The sequence below is a fragment of the Thermobia domestica genome, chromosome 10 (assembly GCF_964235325.1).
Source record: "Thermobia domestica chromosome 10, izTheDome1.hap1.1, whole genome shotgun sequence".
Classification (NCBI taxonomy): Eukaryota; Metazoa; Arthropoda; class Insecta; order Zygentoma; family Lepismatidae; genus Thermobia; species Thermobia domestica.
Window position 1 is genome coordinate 162,652,517 of NC_137463.1, and position 18,363 is coordinate 162,670,879.

At 32.4% G+C, this 18,363-nt stretch overlaps 1 protein-coding gene across 4 annotated transcripts in view; it reads right to left on the reverse strand.

Annotated features, from left to right (window-relative positions):
* LOC145662811 (trypsin-like) overlaps nucleotides 1-5,080 on the reverse strand; it is a 108,201-nt gene extending 103,121 nt beyond the window's left edge. For 2 of the 4 annotated variants that reach the window (XM_081728700.1, XM_081728699.1), the window contains exon 1: nucleotides 4,980-5,080. In XM_081728700.1, coding sequence (XP_081584826.1) covers nucleotides 4,980-5,064 — 85 coding nt within the window. In that variant the 5' untranslated portion in view covers nucleotides 5,065-5,080. The remainder of the gene's footprint in view (nucleotides 1-4,979) is intronic. The other 2 variants (XM_081728703.1, XM_081728702.1) reach the window with 1 other exon arrangement.
* Nucleotides 5,081-18,363: the final 13,283 nt, after the last annotated feature.

Here is an 18,363-nt window from a genome sequence, read left to right on the forward strand (position 1 = left end):
CAGGCAGCTTCCTTCCCCAATCCTTTTCGTATCGTGTGCTCGCCGAGGGACGTCATTCCTCATATACGTGACGGGCTAAATGGTCATAGATGCCGAAAGCTCAGAAATCTAATTCCTAATACTATTCAATTCTAACTCACACATTATCGTTACTGCTCATTACATTACGATTCGCTTTACTGTATATTGCATTTTTCATGGCAATTTAAATAAACAGATTAATCCTAGTATAATATTGCGGGAAAATCGTAAGTTCATGTATATATTGTTATATAAAAATCATTAAACATAGTTCAGGCAAACAATATTGTATCATGCTTATTATACACGTAATAAGAAAAGTATTTTCGGAAATGTAAGTAGGGCGAAATAGAGGGAAGTTATTTATTTATTTCAAAAGAGTCATTCACGTTACAGTGACTGAAGTTACGGAATCTTATGAGTTGCTGAAATTAGAAACGTAAAATTTGTATATGAAATCTCAATCGCAAATAAACAAAAAATTCTTTAAAAGAATTGAAATTCGCTTCATAAGGAGAAGAAAATAATGTATTTTTTCATATTATAAAAGAATAGGAAAAGGTGTCAAGTTTGATAAGCATAAATTGGAAAGGTGAAAAATTGGGCAGATATTGTAGGATAAATTTTTAAAAAATCAAGAACCAGAACATAAGAGTACAGCAAAATTATATTATGTAGTAAGCAAATAAATTGGCTAATTGTTACACAAATCTGTTAATACGTTCAAAAAGTTTAAATACTCTTGTAGAAATTATTGATTTAAGAACACAAATTTATGTTAGTTGATTAGATTTAGCCTTGTGTATGTAAAGTGTAAAATATGCCTGCAGTGCTCCTCCATTTTCAGGTGTTGCGATGCATCAAGTTGCAAGAAAGAACAAATCCATGAGAAAAGTTTGACCTATATAGGGCTGTAAACTATCTGTGTAATAACTAAAATCGGGTAATTCTGAAATGTTGCTTCGATGAATATTGAATAGGAAAATCAACAAATCTAAAATTAGCCAAGTAAAAAAATAAACCATATTGTCTCCTAAGGGACGTCATCGTAAAACGTTAAACTAGAAGATTTTGTTTCAACCATAATACTTACTATTTGTTCAATAGTCTAATCATGAATTATCAGAGACAGTAATTTATCCACACATCCCTAACACCCCCCAGCATCCCCTAAACTTTTCGGACACTCCCCAACTAGGGGGATGCACATTAAATATCTTGCTATATTGGTTTTAAGAGCTTGAATTCTTGTTTTTAAGTGAATCTTGTGCTGGTTTTATCATATCTGAGTAGTTTTCTTTTCTTCTTTTTAATTTTTGGCAGAAGTAATAAATCAGGTTTTAGTGGCATGATTTTTTCCTTGTCTACGCCTCGGAGCATGATTACAATATTATTCTTCCATAGATGTATTTTATATGATGCATTTAGAAGTTCGATAATTTACTTATCTTCGAGTTTAATGTTTCAGTATCAGATTTGGAAACCGTACTAGTGCCTTTCAATGTAAATATCAGTAAGAGTTTTCAGTTTGTCGTATTTTGCGTGCAAATGGCAGTAATATTTTTGGTTTGAGTAATTTCAATCACCGATTTGAGTGTACTTCTAAAGATGTCACCTATGTCACATACATAGTTGTATTTAATTATATGTGTGTCAAGCAATGTTGTATTCTTGAAAGTGACATAGAAAAGATCAGGGAGAATTTGTCTCTTGTGGCGATTGTAAGGCAGAAATTACATTATGTGTTCTTTCTTTCATTTGGCTTACTGCTTAGTTACTTCAGATAGATTCCGTTATAACCACCGTTCTTAAGATTTTTCGGCTGTTGGAACTTTGTTAGTAGAGCCTGGATTCTTTCTCAAGATGGTGAAAATTTTCTATGCATTTTTTTTAAGATTATCTACTCTTAAAGTTCGTTTAAAATAACTAGTTAAAAAGACGATAATAGTATACGACCTTAATGCAAGATTACACCCCCCAGATTTTAGGACCCCCGTAAGTTCAAAATTCTTGATAAATCACTGATCAGAAATATGAGACCATTTTAACTTGTTCTCCTTTCTTCAGAATATTCTTTATACTGTTTTCCTAGTTATTACTAAAATTCTTGCTATTGTCAACAGAAATGGCGTCTAATTCCTTAACGAAATCTTGTTGACAAATGTCGAAATCTCTTGACTTTATTTTGCTCTTGTCTACCGTATGGAATGTGTATGCCCCATTCTTTCTAAACATGTTGAAAAGGAGCATCGAGAGAAGTGATCAAAGAGGCTCTAATAAAAGAGAACGGGCCTTCGGCTGGGCACCCATTTCTATCGTGGAAGATTCCAAATTTCGAACCTCTGTCTTCCATCATTTCAGTTTTTTTTTTCTTGAACTAAAATTGCCCTTTTAGCGCCACTTTTCTTTCGCTCATCTAGTGAGTAACTTCTACTTCTGAAAAGTGAAGGTTTCCAAGGTTACTTCTCAAAATGTGAAAGTGAAGTATACAATAGGTCGAGTATTTGGCTTTTCTTTTCAAATAACTTCATGACTATCCCTACCGCTTTTGTGAACGTTAAACCAGCCGTCGCATTCTTGAATTCTCACAAATTACGGCCTCATCAACTTGTTCCGTAAGAAATATCCCGAATTGACATCGGTTGCATTGCTTTCTATTCTCTAGAATATAATATTTCACTGGCTGTCCTTTCTCCTGCTTCATGGAATTTAAACGATATCGAAGCTTTTTGGAACTGCTTAATAAGCATCTCTTTTATTTCAGGAAATTGCATATAAGTGATAGGTTTAGACATCGCTATTGACTTTAACATTTCAAAGCTTTATGTCCTATAATTGACAGGAATATACTTGCTTTTTCTTCTCTTCATTAATGTCATTGACCTTACAAAAGGTTTAAACTTCTCCAAATAAGTTTTAGAATCTTCATCTTCCGGTTCGAATTGTTCTAGAAACTGCATTTCGAAACTTCTCTCTGCCATTTTGCATGCTGGATTTTATTTCTTCGTAGCCAAATGTTTAAATCACTGTATAAGCTATGAACGACTTTCTCAAAAGTTTTGACTACGTGTAAAATCTAGCAGTGTTTCTTCAATATTACATGTGTTATGCCTAAATCAAATTGCGAACTCAATTAAGATATATCAACTCTTATTATTTATTTATCTACTCAATTACACATTGCGCACTTCTCAATACCCAGAATCATAACCGAGATCAATTTCAACAAATATAACATCAAGGCTAAACATAACCAAACTCAAGTACGTCATTCAGAGTAGAATAATGAATTCACTTAACATCAACCCTTTTTAAACGCCATCATCATTTCTTGGAGCCCTTCCTACCAATTAACATCTTGAAGAAATTTCAGTCTTCAAGCTAATGAACTATATCAAAAGCAATATGTTATCCTCTTCATGATGGCAAAATGGGGACACCAATGAACCATTTATGACCAGCCCCTGTGATTATTGTTCGTAACCGGCCGACAGTATACTAGTCAAATCCGGCAGCAGTTTTCCTTAACAAAGCACAACTAATGCACTTGATGGACTCTCAAATTTGATTTAGTGGTCAAATAATGATGACTATCTTCAAGGAAAGAATATAATTCCTTTACATAACAAATTATAAAGTAGAAAGGGGTGTAAAACTAGTAGAAGAACAAAATAACGTTCTAACGAAACATGAGGAACAGAAGCAGATTCTTTTGCAGTTGTCAAGAGCCAAAGACAAACTTTTCTGAATGCAAGAAAAGTTAATTTTGTATCAAAGAAGATTGAAAACTTATCACAAAGCTACTATATAAGGAATATTTCAATTTATTCCATGTTTCCTTATAATTTTGCTTTTTTTCCCTTAGAATGTTATTCAAATCACCTTTATGTAATCTTATTTGTATCTATAACGAAACAAAGATAAAAATTTCTCTAGTTGCTTGTTTCAGGGAACACATTTAAGCAAAACCTAAAATTCTACAAATAACTACGATATCCGTAACTAGATACAGAACAACAGTATTACATCGAAGAATTCCTTTTTTTAACAAAAGAAACAGTGACCAAAGCTTAAAACCCCACTTTATTTCAAATTATAATTTGTAACGGTTTCGGACATCTAATATTTTCTTCTTCACTGTTACAAATAATAATTTAAAATAAGGTGGGTTTTAAGCTTTGGTCAGTGTTTCTTTTGTTAAAATAATCAATCCAAAGCCATGGATAGTCTTACTATCGGAGATTTCCATACGTAAAAACTCTCATATTTTTTCTATAATTAAAACTATCATGAAAATTGTGGTAGATTCATATTTGTGGTGAAATGGCACACCTATAAGATATATCACGATATAAACGACACATTTTTAAATATATGACTTAATCCAAGACGAAGGACTTCAATATAATCATTGTGAAGAAGATGCAGAAAAAGAGGTGTACGTAGTTCTATCTTCATTACTCCTGTTTAAAATATGTTGTTATTTCCTTTAGTGGTTTATAAATTGCACGAGTGTATTCTAGATATTTGCCATATACTATATACTTTAAATACATTCAAAACTTAAGTCATTTGAGTCACTGTTTCATATTATTCAATGGAGCTATTTCTCATGATCTGCTTTGGTCCGATACGGAACTATTTCAGGGGCACGTCTAAAAGAAATCCAAAATTTCGTTTTCTCGTTGTAAGAAAGGATCACCCGAACACACACTCACACATACACACAACACACACACACACACACACACACACACATATATATATATATATATATATATATATATATATATATATATATATATATATCTTGTGTGTGTGTGTGTGACCTTAATGTCTAGTTTTTATATCATACCTTATATTAGTTCTTAGTTATAGTTTTACGAAATGACATTTGCCATTAAAATATTACGGATGTATAGTGTTTAGAATAACATATTGAATTTCAAATAAAATACCTTCTTCTATGGAATCATTTCCCAGGCTTACACATCGTAGGTTGAACACAAGGAGAAATATTACTGCTATTTGGACACAATTCATCAAGCTGACATGTGCAGATCCTATTTAGAAAGCAAGAAGATAGCTTATTTACATTTCGTAAATTATTTAGCTTAAATATTTATGTTCATTATATTTCAATTTAATATTCAGGTGAAAGTTTTTGTCAGGCCCATTCACTAAGGATCTATTTCTTTTCATATTCCTGAACACCAATAAAAATAATACTATTCTATATATATATATATATATATATATATATATATATATATATATATATATATATATATATATAATAGTATTATTTTTATTGGTGTTCAGGAATATATATATATATGTTCAGGAATACATATATATATATATATATATATATATATATATATATATATATATATATATATATATATATATATATATATATATATTCTGACATGTGAAACCTGAAATTTGATTTCACATTATGTTACTACGTTATAATTACACAGTTGTATATTGAATGCTATAGGGTGTGCTTGTATAATTTCACAGAATGCCTTATTTTGCCATAGAAGTTTGCCGTAAAGTAGAAGTTTCAATGGTTATACACTTGTAATGTAATATTTGCAATATCAATATGAAGTATTTTAAAGTAACAAAGTTATTAATTATATAGTTTTACATCTCATGATTATCGTTTTAGGCTTAAGAAGACGATATGAAATTAATGATGATAATGATAGGAATGGTAAATGACAACATATAAACACCCACGCTCTAAGCAGAATTCGAAACTCCGACAGACGGTCTTGCGATTGCCAGCCTAGTGCCCTAGACTGCCCGTAGATGCCTGCCGGCAGCATAAAATTAAATGAGGTCGAAATGCATGTAGAATGAGTGCGTTCTTTGTGTATACTTTCATTCGCTTTCTCCATTTTGTTTCAACAAGTTAACAAACTAAGCTTAATAAAAATTGTAATTACTTCCGAGGAAAGTAATTATTTTCTTTTATCTGAGTACTTAATATGCAAAGTTTTGAAGTGAATTGTAGCCAGTTTTTTTTTGTCTACAAATAATATTTCGAAGAAGCTTTAATTATTTAATTATTTGTCTAAATTAAGGTTCCCAGACGCTCCAGTTCATACGAAACAGTTCTGGATTTACTTAATCTATCTCTCCAAAATAGTTCAAAATTCCACATTTCCCAATTTCTTTTTACAAAACATTAGTTAATATCATTCGTGCTGTATTTGAAACCACTATTTTCATTTGTCATCAATATTCAACCAATATTAATAATCTACTCTCTGTGACTCACTTTTGCCGACTCTTGGCTTTGTTTAATTAATTCTTATATTTCAACACAAAGCAAGTTCATAGTTATGACTATATTGTCAATTTTGATAGAGTGTCCCGGGTTTTCGTGCAAATTTCATAGAATATCCCAATTGTTTAATCTGAATAACAAGGAGAACTACCTCATTTGCTTCTATTATTAGTCTACACCTTTTTCGTTTACATGGAAAGGTTATATGATACACGAGCTGAGCGCTAGTATTAACTTTAGAGAAGTTACAACGAAATTTATTGTTATTTATAATTCATTAAACTAAATTGAAAAATAATACAAGTAATACGTAACTAAAAATTAGGCATTGATTCGTATTTTAATATTCCAGGAATTTCAAGCATAAATACATAAAACGATAATCATACCTCTTTTCCTGCGTGGTTGCTTACATGATCGCTTACTCTGAGGGATTAACGTAGACTGAAAGCATTAAAACAAGATTTCGAGAAAAATATTTGGACCCAAGAAGAACGGGAATGGGGAATGGTAGGAACTTCATAACGAGGAACTATATAATACCGTTTTTCAAACATTGTTGGGATCATCAAGTGTAGGATCTCAGGGGAATAGGTCATGTAGCCAGAATTGAATAAAGTAGGAACATCTTAAGTTTTAACTAGAAGTCCAATCGAAAAATCACCACTAGGAACATCTAGGCGCAGCTTGGAGAACAATATTAAGAAGGATCTCGCAGAAATAAGAATAAAAGTAGAAGCTGGACGCAGTTGTCTAAGGACGGAAGTCAATGGAGAGTTTTTTTCTGAACGCAGCATTGAACCTCTGAGTTCCATAAGACATAGAGTTAGTTAGTTAGTTATTTTAATTTTCAGATATGCTAATAATTGTATAGTGCATAGTAAAATTGCTTAATACAGTTATTCAACCTAAGTGAAATAAAATGCAATATAACAATTTGAGAAACATAGCAATTTAAGAGTATAAGTATTACGAAACATAGTTATATTTAATGCCAGATATAGATTTCAGCCTTATGCGCATGGACTTATAACGAACGATAAGCTTATTTTAATGGTCAGAAACATGCATAACTCAAACTTAGGAACACTTGATGAATTGAACTGTGTTTTCTATTAAAAATGAATTCATCAGAAAATATATTAGGCGAATCTGCAAGTGATTATTGCATGTTACTCCTAACTACAATTCACCTTATCAGATGACTTCTCAAAATCTACTCGTCAGAAATGTGGATCACAAATGACAATTGTATATACATTTAGTTTGATTTCCTTTTAACAATAGTCTTAAATAAAGTACAAAATAAAAATATCTATAATGAGTTACGGAATGTCGGAAGATGGGACGTAATACTTTGATTGGGCCCATATTCGCAGAAATTGTAAATGAGATCATATTGAAAGGAATTTAGGATATTTTTGTTTTTGCAAATACGAAATAATAATGGTATGATCTCGAAAATGAATGATGTCCTGCTAAGCACCTAAAAATATTATATCAGAATCTCTTACTATTCTGCTTCTTACAATTAGTGCTTCCTACATTCTGCATTAAGATTCTAGAAATCATAATAATTCGTCTTATGTATTTTACATTTATTGTGAAAATTGTACACTAGTTTCAAGTCGAATAGTTCTTACCCCTTTCTGCATGATTTTTTTTTCTTTTAGCGAAAAAAAAATCAGTATTGGAAATCCTCATATGGGAACTTGAAAAATTAATTAAAACTTGAACTTTACATTTTTTACTTAATTCCGACGAGAAATAAGTAAGTGCCATATATGACACACCTAAAACTCACAAAGAACATGCCAGATGACACCAAAATCTCTTATTCATACACGTCAATATCTCACACAACAGACAAAACAGTCATTTGATGCTTTTGATAAATCACAAAAAAGCTAAAGTGAAAAAAGGATATGTGCCATATATGGCGCGGCAAGCGGTAAGGGGTTAAGAGAAAATTGTATATTTCATTTTTCACATCATATCACATAGCAAATTTTATATTTGTCACATTTTCAAAAAATTAAAGTAAATTTAAGTAAATACGGTAATTACAAGTATTATGGAACTTGTAGTAGGATACGAGATAGTTGAAAGTTCCTCATATTTACGACTTCAATTATGCTTCTAACTATTGAGGAAAGAAACAACTATAGTCAGAGGACTGTCTCGGAATTTAAACCCAAGATCTTTCAATTACAAAGAACAGTGCAAACTATTTACCGTGCACTCTTTTAGTCTTGTCTCCTCTTCTTAATTAAGGATGAAGGACATATTTGATAGAATTACTAATAAGAATTATGTCAACTACCTATGCTAATAACAGAAAATTTAGCCAAAGACCAAATTTTGATTCAAAATGGAACATTCTTTTCAGAAGAATGTATAATTGACTTATTTAGCATGTATTCAAGAAACAGCAGCAATAACAGAAGCTCAATAATTGATTAATATAGTTTCTCATTGTTCCTTCGTTAAAATCTTCCAGCATAATACTATCACTCTCTTTTCTGGTATTAACAAGGAATGCAGCAACTGTCCAATTTCTTTGGGATAATAATCACTAGATTAAGTAGAAAGATAGGCCCTCTACGAAATGATCCTGTTTTGGATACTTGAAAAAAAATTACTTGAAGAAATACCCTAATTTCACTTTCTAGAGCCACAAAATAGTTTTTGTTTCAATTTTCTCAAAAATTGTACATGCATAAGAATTTATCATAAACACGTTACTTTGTTCAAGTGAAAGGATGACCTACTGGTCATATATTGCTACAAGTTTTCAGTTACACGTAAATTAAAATATAAAAGTTAATGATGATTTTAGGCTATATCTAACTGTCTTTCGTTATGAAGAGTAGTACCATAATGATGAGCTTGATGATGGTACATTTTAGTGTCAATTTCACCTCAATAAGTGACATGCTTCTCTCACAGCGTAAGCTCTTAGGTTTACAAGTTAACTTGTTTCCTTCATTCTCTCGAAAACTATACATATGCTGGGGCTCAGTGCTAGAGCGTTCACCTCGGATGCATGGGGTCCTTGGTTCGATCCCAGCTCGAGCCAAGTTAACTTTATGGTGGGCGAACACCATGTACGTGGGTTTTTTGGTATTCTCACGTTTCCTCCCACTTTCTTCATTCCACAATTTCATTCATTTCTCATCATCACCGTCTCCTTTAGCCTAGCCGGCATAACCGTGGAACGTAAAACTTAAATATTTTATTTCATTTTTTACACATAAGCTTTTATACTCAGCATATAATTTTGTTGAACTCAATATGATCTATCAACTGCTATGTATATATCATATTTGGATAATCTTTTTCCGTTATAATAATGAGTTAGATTTTGAAATTTAATAGTATTTTAATTTTTTGGCTTACAATTTTATAATTTATCTAGTGATTATTCTAAACGTTGTTATTCGTATTTAATTTTACAGTAAATAACATACAAAACATTACAAAGGGATTGTTTTTTCTGGAATTCATATTTCTGTTTACTGGCTGCTGCAAATACCTCAGATTCGTCATACTGTGAGCATGTATTCTTCCACATATAAACAATAAAATTTATAAAAATAAGAATGTTGTCATCAATTTCTTTTGAGATATAATAAAATCTTTCTGAAATGATAGGCAATGTACCACTCTACCCTACTCACTTTAAATTTATGAAAGATTGAGCGTATATCGAGGTGAGAACATACTATATTTTTGAAATCGGTGAACCGTATATCCACCACATATTCTAGCATTACAATATAGTATATTAATTTGTGGTCTTACAAGTAATAATAATTATTGTCTTAGTAACAATTCTAATATGAGTTTCCTGTGTAAAACATTTTTCCATATTTATGACTTAAACAATAAATGTACGATAACGCTTCAGTTGATCGTTCTATTAATAATATAGTGTAATTATACATCATTAAAAAGACTCAAATACTACTTTGTTTTCATAAGGATTATTCTCTGCAACTTATTTCTATTAAAAATGTATCAACGATACGACTTTTGATAGATTTTCTAATACATATTCTATTGATCATGAAACTACGCCATTAACTATTGCATTCACACCTTATACATGGGTCTAACTGAAGACAAAAGTGTGTAAACATACTCTTTATATCCCAGAAACATTATACCTGGTGGGTTAAGAAAGACAATGGTGTTTGTGAGTTGATACGTGGAATTCCGAAGCTGATAAATGACGATAAAGAGAGGAAATGGGAAAATAAACTAGAGTATCACCCACGATATGCCCGTATGGATTAGAATCCAACAAGATACTCTTAGAATTGAGGCGCTCTACTGTGAGTCGGACTTTCAATAGACAAACTCAACATGAGTAAACCGCATTTAGTGGTAGAACATCATCTCTCAACCAGAAATCTCTTGATTGATCCCAGACCAGATAATATTGTAATGGATCTCAATACAGTTCTAATGTGTTTTCTAACATGTATCTCATTCGTTTTTTCTTTATTCCACCAACTACTTTATGACCATTCACTTGAAGTTACAGCCGGTTTCTATAGCCTGCAGATCGAAATTACGAAGTGTTGAAGTGGGGTTTAAATTTTCTTCTATTAAAAACCACTACAAAAGTAGAAAATTGTACGTTTTCTCTTGTCTGTTCAGTTACTTATGTTAAACTTTGGAACTATATAAAGTTTAACCATGTTGCATATAAAGTTGTTTAACCATACAAAGTTTAACCATATTGAACCATATTGCACCATTTGGTACAATAAGCAAATTAGTTTATATATTTCTGTCAGATAGCTAATTCATTTCAAAATATAATATAGAACAAAGAAGTGTTCTTTATAGTCAATGTTATCAACACAAATTTTTGTTTCGTTCTATTTATTTTATTGCTTAACAACGTTATTCCATAGTTGTGCATCAATAATGAAAATAATAATAAAGTTGAAACTATTCTCATTTCTGCAATGCATTTTTTTACATTGTAATATAATGAAATCTTCAACTTACTTTAGCGTCTTTTCTTTAGTTTTGGTTTTCTTTGGTGCCCAGAAAGAGGTGTTAGACTTCAAACAGAAAAGAAAGAATGTTTTCTTATTCTTCAAATTACTCTCCAGTATATTTTGAAGCATAGGTGGTATAGAGCAATAATCAGTTTCTTATGGGATAGATAGGCAGTGTTTTTCCCTTTCATGAAACTCTAACAAGAAATCACATGGTGTTTCTATTTGTACTGCTGTTGCTGTTCTCATTAAACCTCAATTAACAAATCAATCTGTTATACTGTATATATTATTAGTAGGAGAAAATCTATCAATTTGTAGTGATATCTATTAAATACTTGTAACCAAGCTGACGCATTTATAGTATTTATAACGTAAGTTGTTAAAATTATAAGTAATGTTACGTATCTACACAACTATGTGAAAAGGAAACCTCCATATTGAAATTTTAATGTATTTGGCCTTTGAATTATGATTTAATTATACCCATAGTTATAACGTATTTTTAAAAGTACTTACCTCTTCGTCTCTGACATAACAACGTGACCCCATTTTAGAAATTTATTTGAAATATTAATTTGTTACTATTTTAGTAACATTTTCACTGCTAACGTCATTGAACACAATGTGCTTTGCACCAAGGGTATAAAGTACTTCGTTTATAGTTCAAAAAATTATTATATGAAAAAATTTATTTATAAGGATTTATTTATTTTTGACAAAACAACAACCAATAAAAACAACTACGAAATAGCTTATTCCTAATACAATATTATAATATTTGTAACTTTTGCTACAAGAAAAAAGACCTGCCGACATGAAGAATTCAATAAATATTCAAGTTGAGAGCCCTATCAGATGTATTACATACAAACTTTCCATTGTTCTACTGGAGACTCTTATGTGCTACTGTGAAATAAAAATAATAATTGAGGTGCACACTGAATGTATGAAGCAAACTCAATTAAACTAAAACGATTAACTGTATGTAAGAACAAGTCGGTTTGCTACCATATTTTTTTCCAACATGAAGCGAGAAGGTAAATAAGAACTGTTTTATTTCTGTTTTATTTTAGTTAAAGTCTAGCAGCAAAAAATAGTTTTTCATATGTATCTGTCTATGAAAAGAAATCGTCCCTTTCCGGCATTAACGCAGTAAGCGACATTCTTTTCGAAATTGACTTTCTTGCAGTTTTTGGCTCAGAATTTTAAGGCGCATCGAATGGTCTAATTGCCATGTTTCTATCTTTAACCGTTGCCGAGATAGCTATGTCGCTTACACGGGTGTAATTAGACTTGCTGAAGGCAAAATTGTCGTAAGTAACACTCAGTCGTTTGTATTTACTGCATAAATATTTCCGATGAAACGAAGAAACTGACTTGTATTCTAGATTGTTTCAAACACCAAATTATTTTCGTGCTTGGAGCAAATAAATGTGGTATGAACATGATTATTATAATATTTCATGGCAAAAGTGTAGTAAGCGACAGATTAAAGTTGGTTCTGAGTCGCTTGAAACAATTTTGATGTAATGATATCAATGATTTCCAGTATTTGTTGCAGTTCTATTTACCTGCTAAGAACAAATACTTTTCCTTACAGCAATTTTGCTATCTTAAAAATATACGTAAGAAGCTCTCAGCCTCACTTCTGAAGTAAACGGTAATATTGTTATAGCTACTTACTGCCATTTTACTTGCAATAACAGTGTGTAACGTCGTATAATTTATTTTAAGGTTTTATATTTCGGTGCAGAAGTTCTTCGGCGAGAACTTCCGAAGCTGCACAAGCGTCCAATTTACACGACTTAAGAGCGCGTATTGGGAAAAAATAGTGTGTTGCGAGCAAGTAAGGGGGAAGGAGCTAATAAGAGGTTCTACGCTTGTGTATCGATTTAATGATATTTAAGGATCGATTTAATGATGTATATTGTATTAATTTACAGATTAGTAATCATCTAAATTGGGTAGTATAGTGGGTTTCTTTTAGATTATTGATTTAGGTTTCAAATGTCTTGAAATGAAATTCAGTTTGATGTAAGTTTATTAGATAACAAATCAGATTATTAACAAAACATCTTACAAATGTTGCAGACATGTTCAAAGTTAATAATTCAAATAATTAATAATTTAGTGCACTAAAGATGTCTGCTATCTTCAAGACAAGTTAAGATTTACTGTACCGAGATCTGAAGGATCTGGTAATTTAATAGGCCTAGCAGGAGACCTCCATGAGAACAATTTAAATACATTCTCAATGCAAGACAAAATTCAACAAATTAAAAAGGTTAACTTACATGAAAGTACTCGTATGTAATACATTCTCATATCTCGATGAATATAGACGTCAGCCAGTAATCCTTCCCGTCTTCTTTCTTCCTTCTTTCCTTCCCCACAGTGAAATTTTGGGAAGTATTTATATGAATTGTGAAGTACTTTCACTGGCTTATAATACAAAAACAACTAGGACGTCATACATCCTTGTAGTCTATTTTAAAGTTGTTTTTGTATTTGAAAGTTTCTCTATATTCCAACAATAACTATATGTGTAGTTCTTGTACATGCTTAATCAAAAGTTTTTGATACTTTAATTTTAATACAATAAAAATTTTAATATTTCACAGATTGTTAAAAGATGTTAACAATAGTCAACACATAGCCCTCTCTTCGTTTTGAAGTTCTCTTATTTGTATAAGTGATGTATCAAATTACGAAGAGAACTACTGTTTAATATTTCATAGATTACATGCACTGTGGTCGGTGTCTTTGTAATGAGGTTTTACTGTATATTAATGTAGTAAAATTCGAGAAAGCACTAAAATCACTTTCACTGATAGAAACACTAACACAAGTGTTTGTAAACAAAAGGGTGTGTTCAATACATAGAGGTATTGAAGAGCGTCGTTGAACATGAGAAAGTCTTGTGGACAACCAGAGATGACGTCATGTCGGCAACGGTAGCTGGATCTCGTAACGGCGAGAGTTGGAGACTGAAGAATGGCTGGTACCTGACCATCTTTGAGGATGAAGATGAAGATGATGATGACGCATCTAAGCATTGATGGTAGAATGTTGCAGTGAATCTCAGAACGTCTGATCCTATGGAACGTCTTCCATGAATCACGTGGAGAAGTCTCTGGCAGGGGCGTCGACTGGGAGAACGATGGACACATCTAATAGGAGGCGGTGATCTTCTAAGATGGCCAGTCTCGAAGATAACTGCGACGATCGATGTGTGGTAAGATGGTGGGACATCGACATGATGCAAAGAATCGAAGTCTGGACCCTTGCTGGAAACTTGTCCTTAGCTGGAGAACCAACGATGATGAAAGGACTGGGTTGGAAACACTGCTACAGTTGATGATTCTGTCCTTAGCATGCTTGTCAGGAACAGAGATGCTGAGTTGTTAAAGATGCGTAGAATCACGTTGAGCGATAGATGACCAATCGGAAGGTTGACGTGGTTCGAGGCAGATGATGCAGTTACTGTCTTGCTCTTGGGCTGGAGATAATGCTGGAAGCAGTAACCTGAACACTGGAACAGCGTCTGGAAGGAACATCTTCTTCTTACTGGAACGGGTAGTCAATCCTTGGAGCGGAGTGACTATTGAGAAGAACATCTTCTTCTTACTGGAACGGGATCAATCTGGAAAGCAGATTGTTGACGTCTGTGGGTGTGTAGCGCTCTCGGAATCTGCTACTGGAACGGTCAACGAGTTGGCTGAACTCTGGAACTGGAACTGGAACTGGAACTACCATGCTCTGGACTGCATTTTCGGCATCTGGCGTCGGACTGCGTGGACTTTTCGTCTTTAGAAGTGGTCGTCTGAGGTCGAATCGTTGTCCCCAGGAAGGCTAGTTTGTAGCTTCGTATTGTGACACTCATATTGCAGTTGAGCGTGTTGAGAATGAGAGATGAGAATTAAAATTTGATATAAATATAAAAATATATACAAGGAAAAAGGAAAAGATTTGGAATGGGTTTGTAACGCGATAATCTAACAAGGATGGGATAATGGGATATGTAGTTACCAACATCCTTATACATGTAGGAACACAATATATTTATGTGTTATGTCATTTATTTACATCATATATCACACAGACAACACATCCTGTGTAATGGGACCTTAAAATTTTATATATGAAAACTAAAAAAATTGAATTGCATAAAAGAAAATGAAAATAAATATAGATATATTAGATTAAAAGATTTATATATTAAAGAATATAGTTGTAAAAAATTAGAGATATAGGAGTATTGAAAATTAATACTGCATTATGAAAATCATAAGTGAAAGGATGGTTAAAAAATTGAAATTTAATGAATGGTATTGTGGTAAACCTTTTCTAAAGAATATTCATAACAAAATTTTCGTATTAGTTTTCGTAAAACTTTTTGCTGTGTATAAATAGAAATAAGGTATTTAAACAAAATTAATTGTTTTTTTTTTAACTTATTTAACTAATGAACTATGGAAAATGAAACGAAAAGTACAAATAATATTGCCGAAAGTGAAAACTGTATGCACTGACTGAATGAATGTACGTGACCTACTTAAGGCGTAGAACGTTCAATCCGTTATTACTGTATAGTATGCGATAAACATAACTTATTGAAAGGGAAAAGTTATTGAAAGTAAAAGTGCCTGAAAACTGAAAGGAAAAAGCTAAATTGAAAAAATAAGATAATCCAACACCATAATGAAATATGTTACCAAAACCTTTTTTTTAATTTTTTTTTTAATATATATATATGTGAATAATAATAGTAATACTAAAATAATCTCATCTCATCTGAAAGGAAATAACTATGTATTTCTATAAAAAAATATTTCATGAACATATTATGTCCAAATTATTTGGTAGAAAAATGTGTTTTAACAGGAAACACTAAAAGAAACTCAATAAAAGAGTTGTGCTTCTATCTGGTTATTTCGAGGCTTTATTCGCCATAAATTTGCGATATTTCGCCTGAAAAAGTGGATCATGAGGAACATCGGGAATATATAATTTGAGACGTTCCTGTGCAATATTCTGCAGAGTTCCATCTATGTCAAGAATATATTGATTGGAATCATGAGTCTTAGCTTTAATGGTGTAAGGTCCTTTATATTGTTCTCGAAGACTAGGAGACTCGCCACGTTTTGTATAGAGACGTCGAACCATGACCTGATCACCTGGTGTGTAGGAAACTGGTTTGTTTTTCGACTCTATTTTCTGTTTAAGTTGTTGGAAGGCCCTATGCTTATGAAAGTTAACTAATGAACGTAGTTCATCCAATTGTAGTAATCTGTCATTAACATCCGGATCTTCCTTGGGAATTCTTAGAATATTGTCGACTGGATATCGAAAATTCACTCCAAAGAGGAGGGAAAAGGGGGATGTTCCTGTCTGAGTATGCGGGGTATTGTTGCAGAAACTAACAGCTTGTTGGAGATAATGTGACCATTTGTAATGGTCTAACTTCGTAAGAAAACGAAGAGCGTTTTGTATCTTTTGTGCTGTTTGTTCTACAGAGCCTATAGTTTTGTGTGATGCTGGAAGTGCATAAGAAACCTCAATATTTAATGATTTTAAAAATTCTTGAGTTTTCGCTGCAAGATGGTTTGGACTTTTGTCAAGATATAATTTACGCGGTACACCATATTTGAGAATGATCTCATTCTGTACGAAATCTATAAAAGTGGTAGCCGTCATATCTTTGACAGGTTTACAGATGGAAAATGACGTTATAGCTTCAGTAGCTATGTAGAAATAATTATAACCATCAGAAGTTGGTAATTTTCCTACAGCATCTATAAAGAACGCATCAAATAGGTTGTTGTGGTAGTGAGTTTGAACGTGAATATTGTTGGGTCTATAATTTCGTTTAAATTTATTACAGTCAATACAAGCGTTTATCTTCTTATGCAGCCATTTTTGAAGATTGGGAATGTAATAACGATCTTTTATAAGAAATTTTAATTTCTGAAATCCAGGGTGACTGTCAGCATGAAATTCTTCAAAGATGGTATCTTTGAGAGATGCTGGTATGCAAAGTCTTAGTTTAGGAGCGGACGGTGAGAAAAATATCTTATAAAGTTTGTGATCTTGTATCACATATCCTTTTGACCATTTTGCATAGTTAGGATGATCTTTTTCATCATTGTGGAGCACCCTGTATATAGTAGAGAATGTAGGATCCTCTCTTTGTAATGCTGGTACATCTGTGCTGCCATCTAACACAAGTAATGTTAGTGGATGCTCTTGTTCATCTATCAGCTCATATTCTTGTTGAGAGAGATAGAGCGGATGACGAGACAGATAATCTGCTATGTTTTTAGATGAACTAATGTGGCGCACTTCAAAATCAAAGAGCTGAATAAAAGATAACCACCTTGTCATTTGACTTGTCAAATTCGTGGTCTTTTTAACGGCTGTTAAAGCAAGATTGTCTGTAAGTAATGTAAATTTACCACCTATCAGATATTTATAGAACTTCTTAAGGGCAAGAACTACTGCAAACAGTTCGATTTGATATATAGGTCGAGCTTTAATTCGTGGTGGAAGAGTAGCACTGGCGTATTGTACAACAGACCAATGCTTTTCATGGGGCAGTTTCTGAAACAAAGCCGCAGCCGCGCCTATCTGGGATCCATCCGTTATGACCATGTGTTCTGCAGCTGGATTGTATATTTGCAGTATTGGTGCTGTTGTCACCATCTTTTTAAGCTGCTCAAATCGATCCTCTAATTCAGGAGTCCACTGAATTATCTTTTGTTTGCTAGCTGCTAATTTATGTAAGGGTGCTGCTACTAAGCTAATTTTATTATAAAATGCACGATGAAATTGCATCATAGCAAGGAACGATTTAAGTTGCTTTACGGTCTTTGGACGTTCTAAGGCGGTGATTGCTTTAACCTTATCTGGATCTTGAGATATCTGTCCTTTATTTATTATATGGCCGAGAAATTTAAATTTTTGAACACCAAATTGAGTTTTCTTTAAATTAAACAAAAGACCATATTTTTCGGCAGTGGT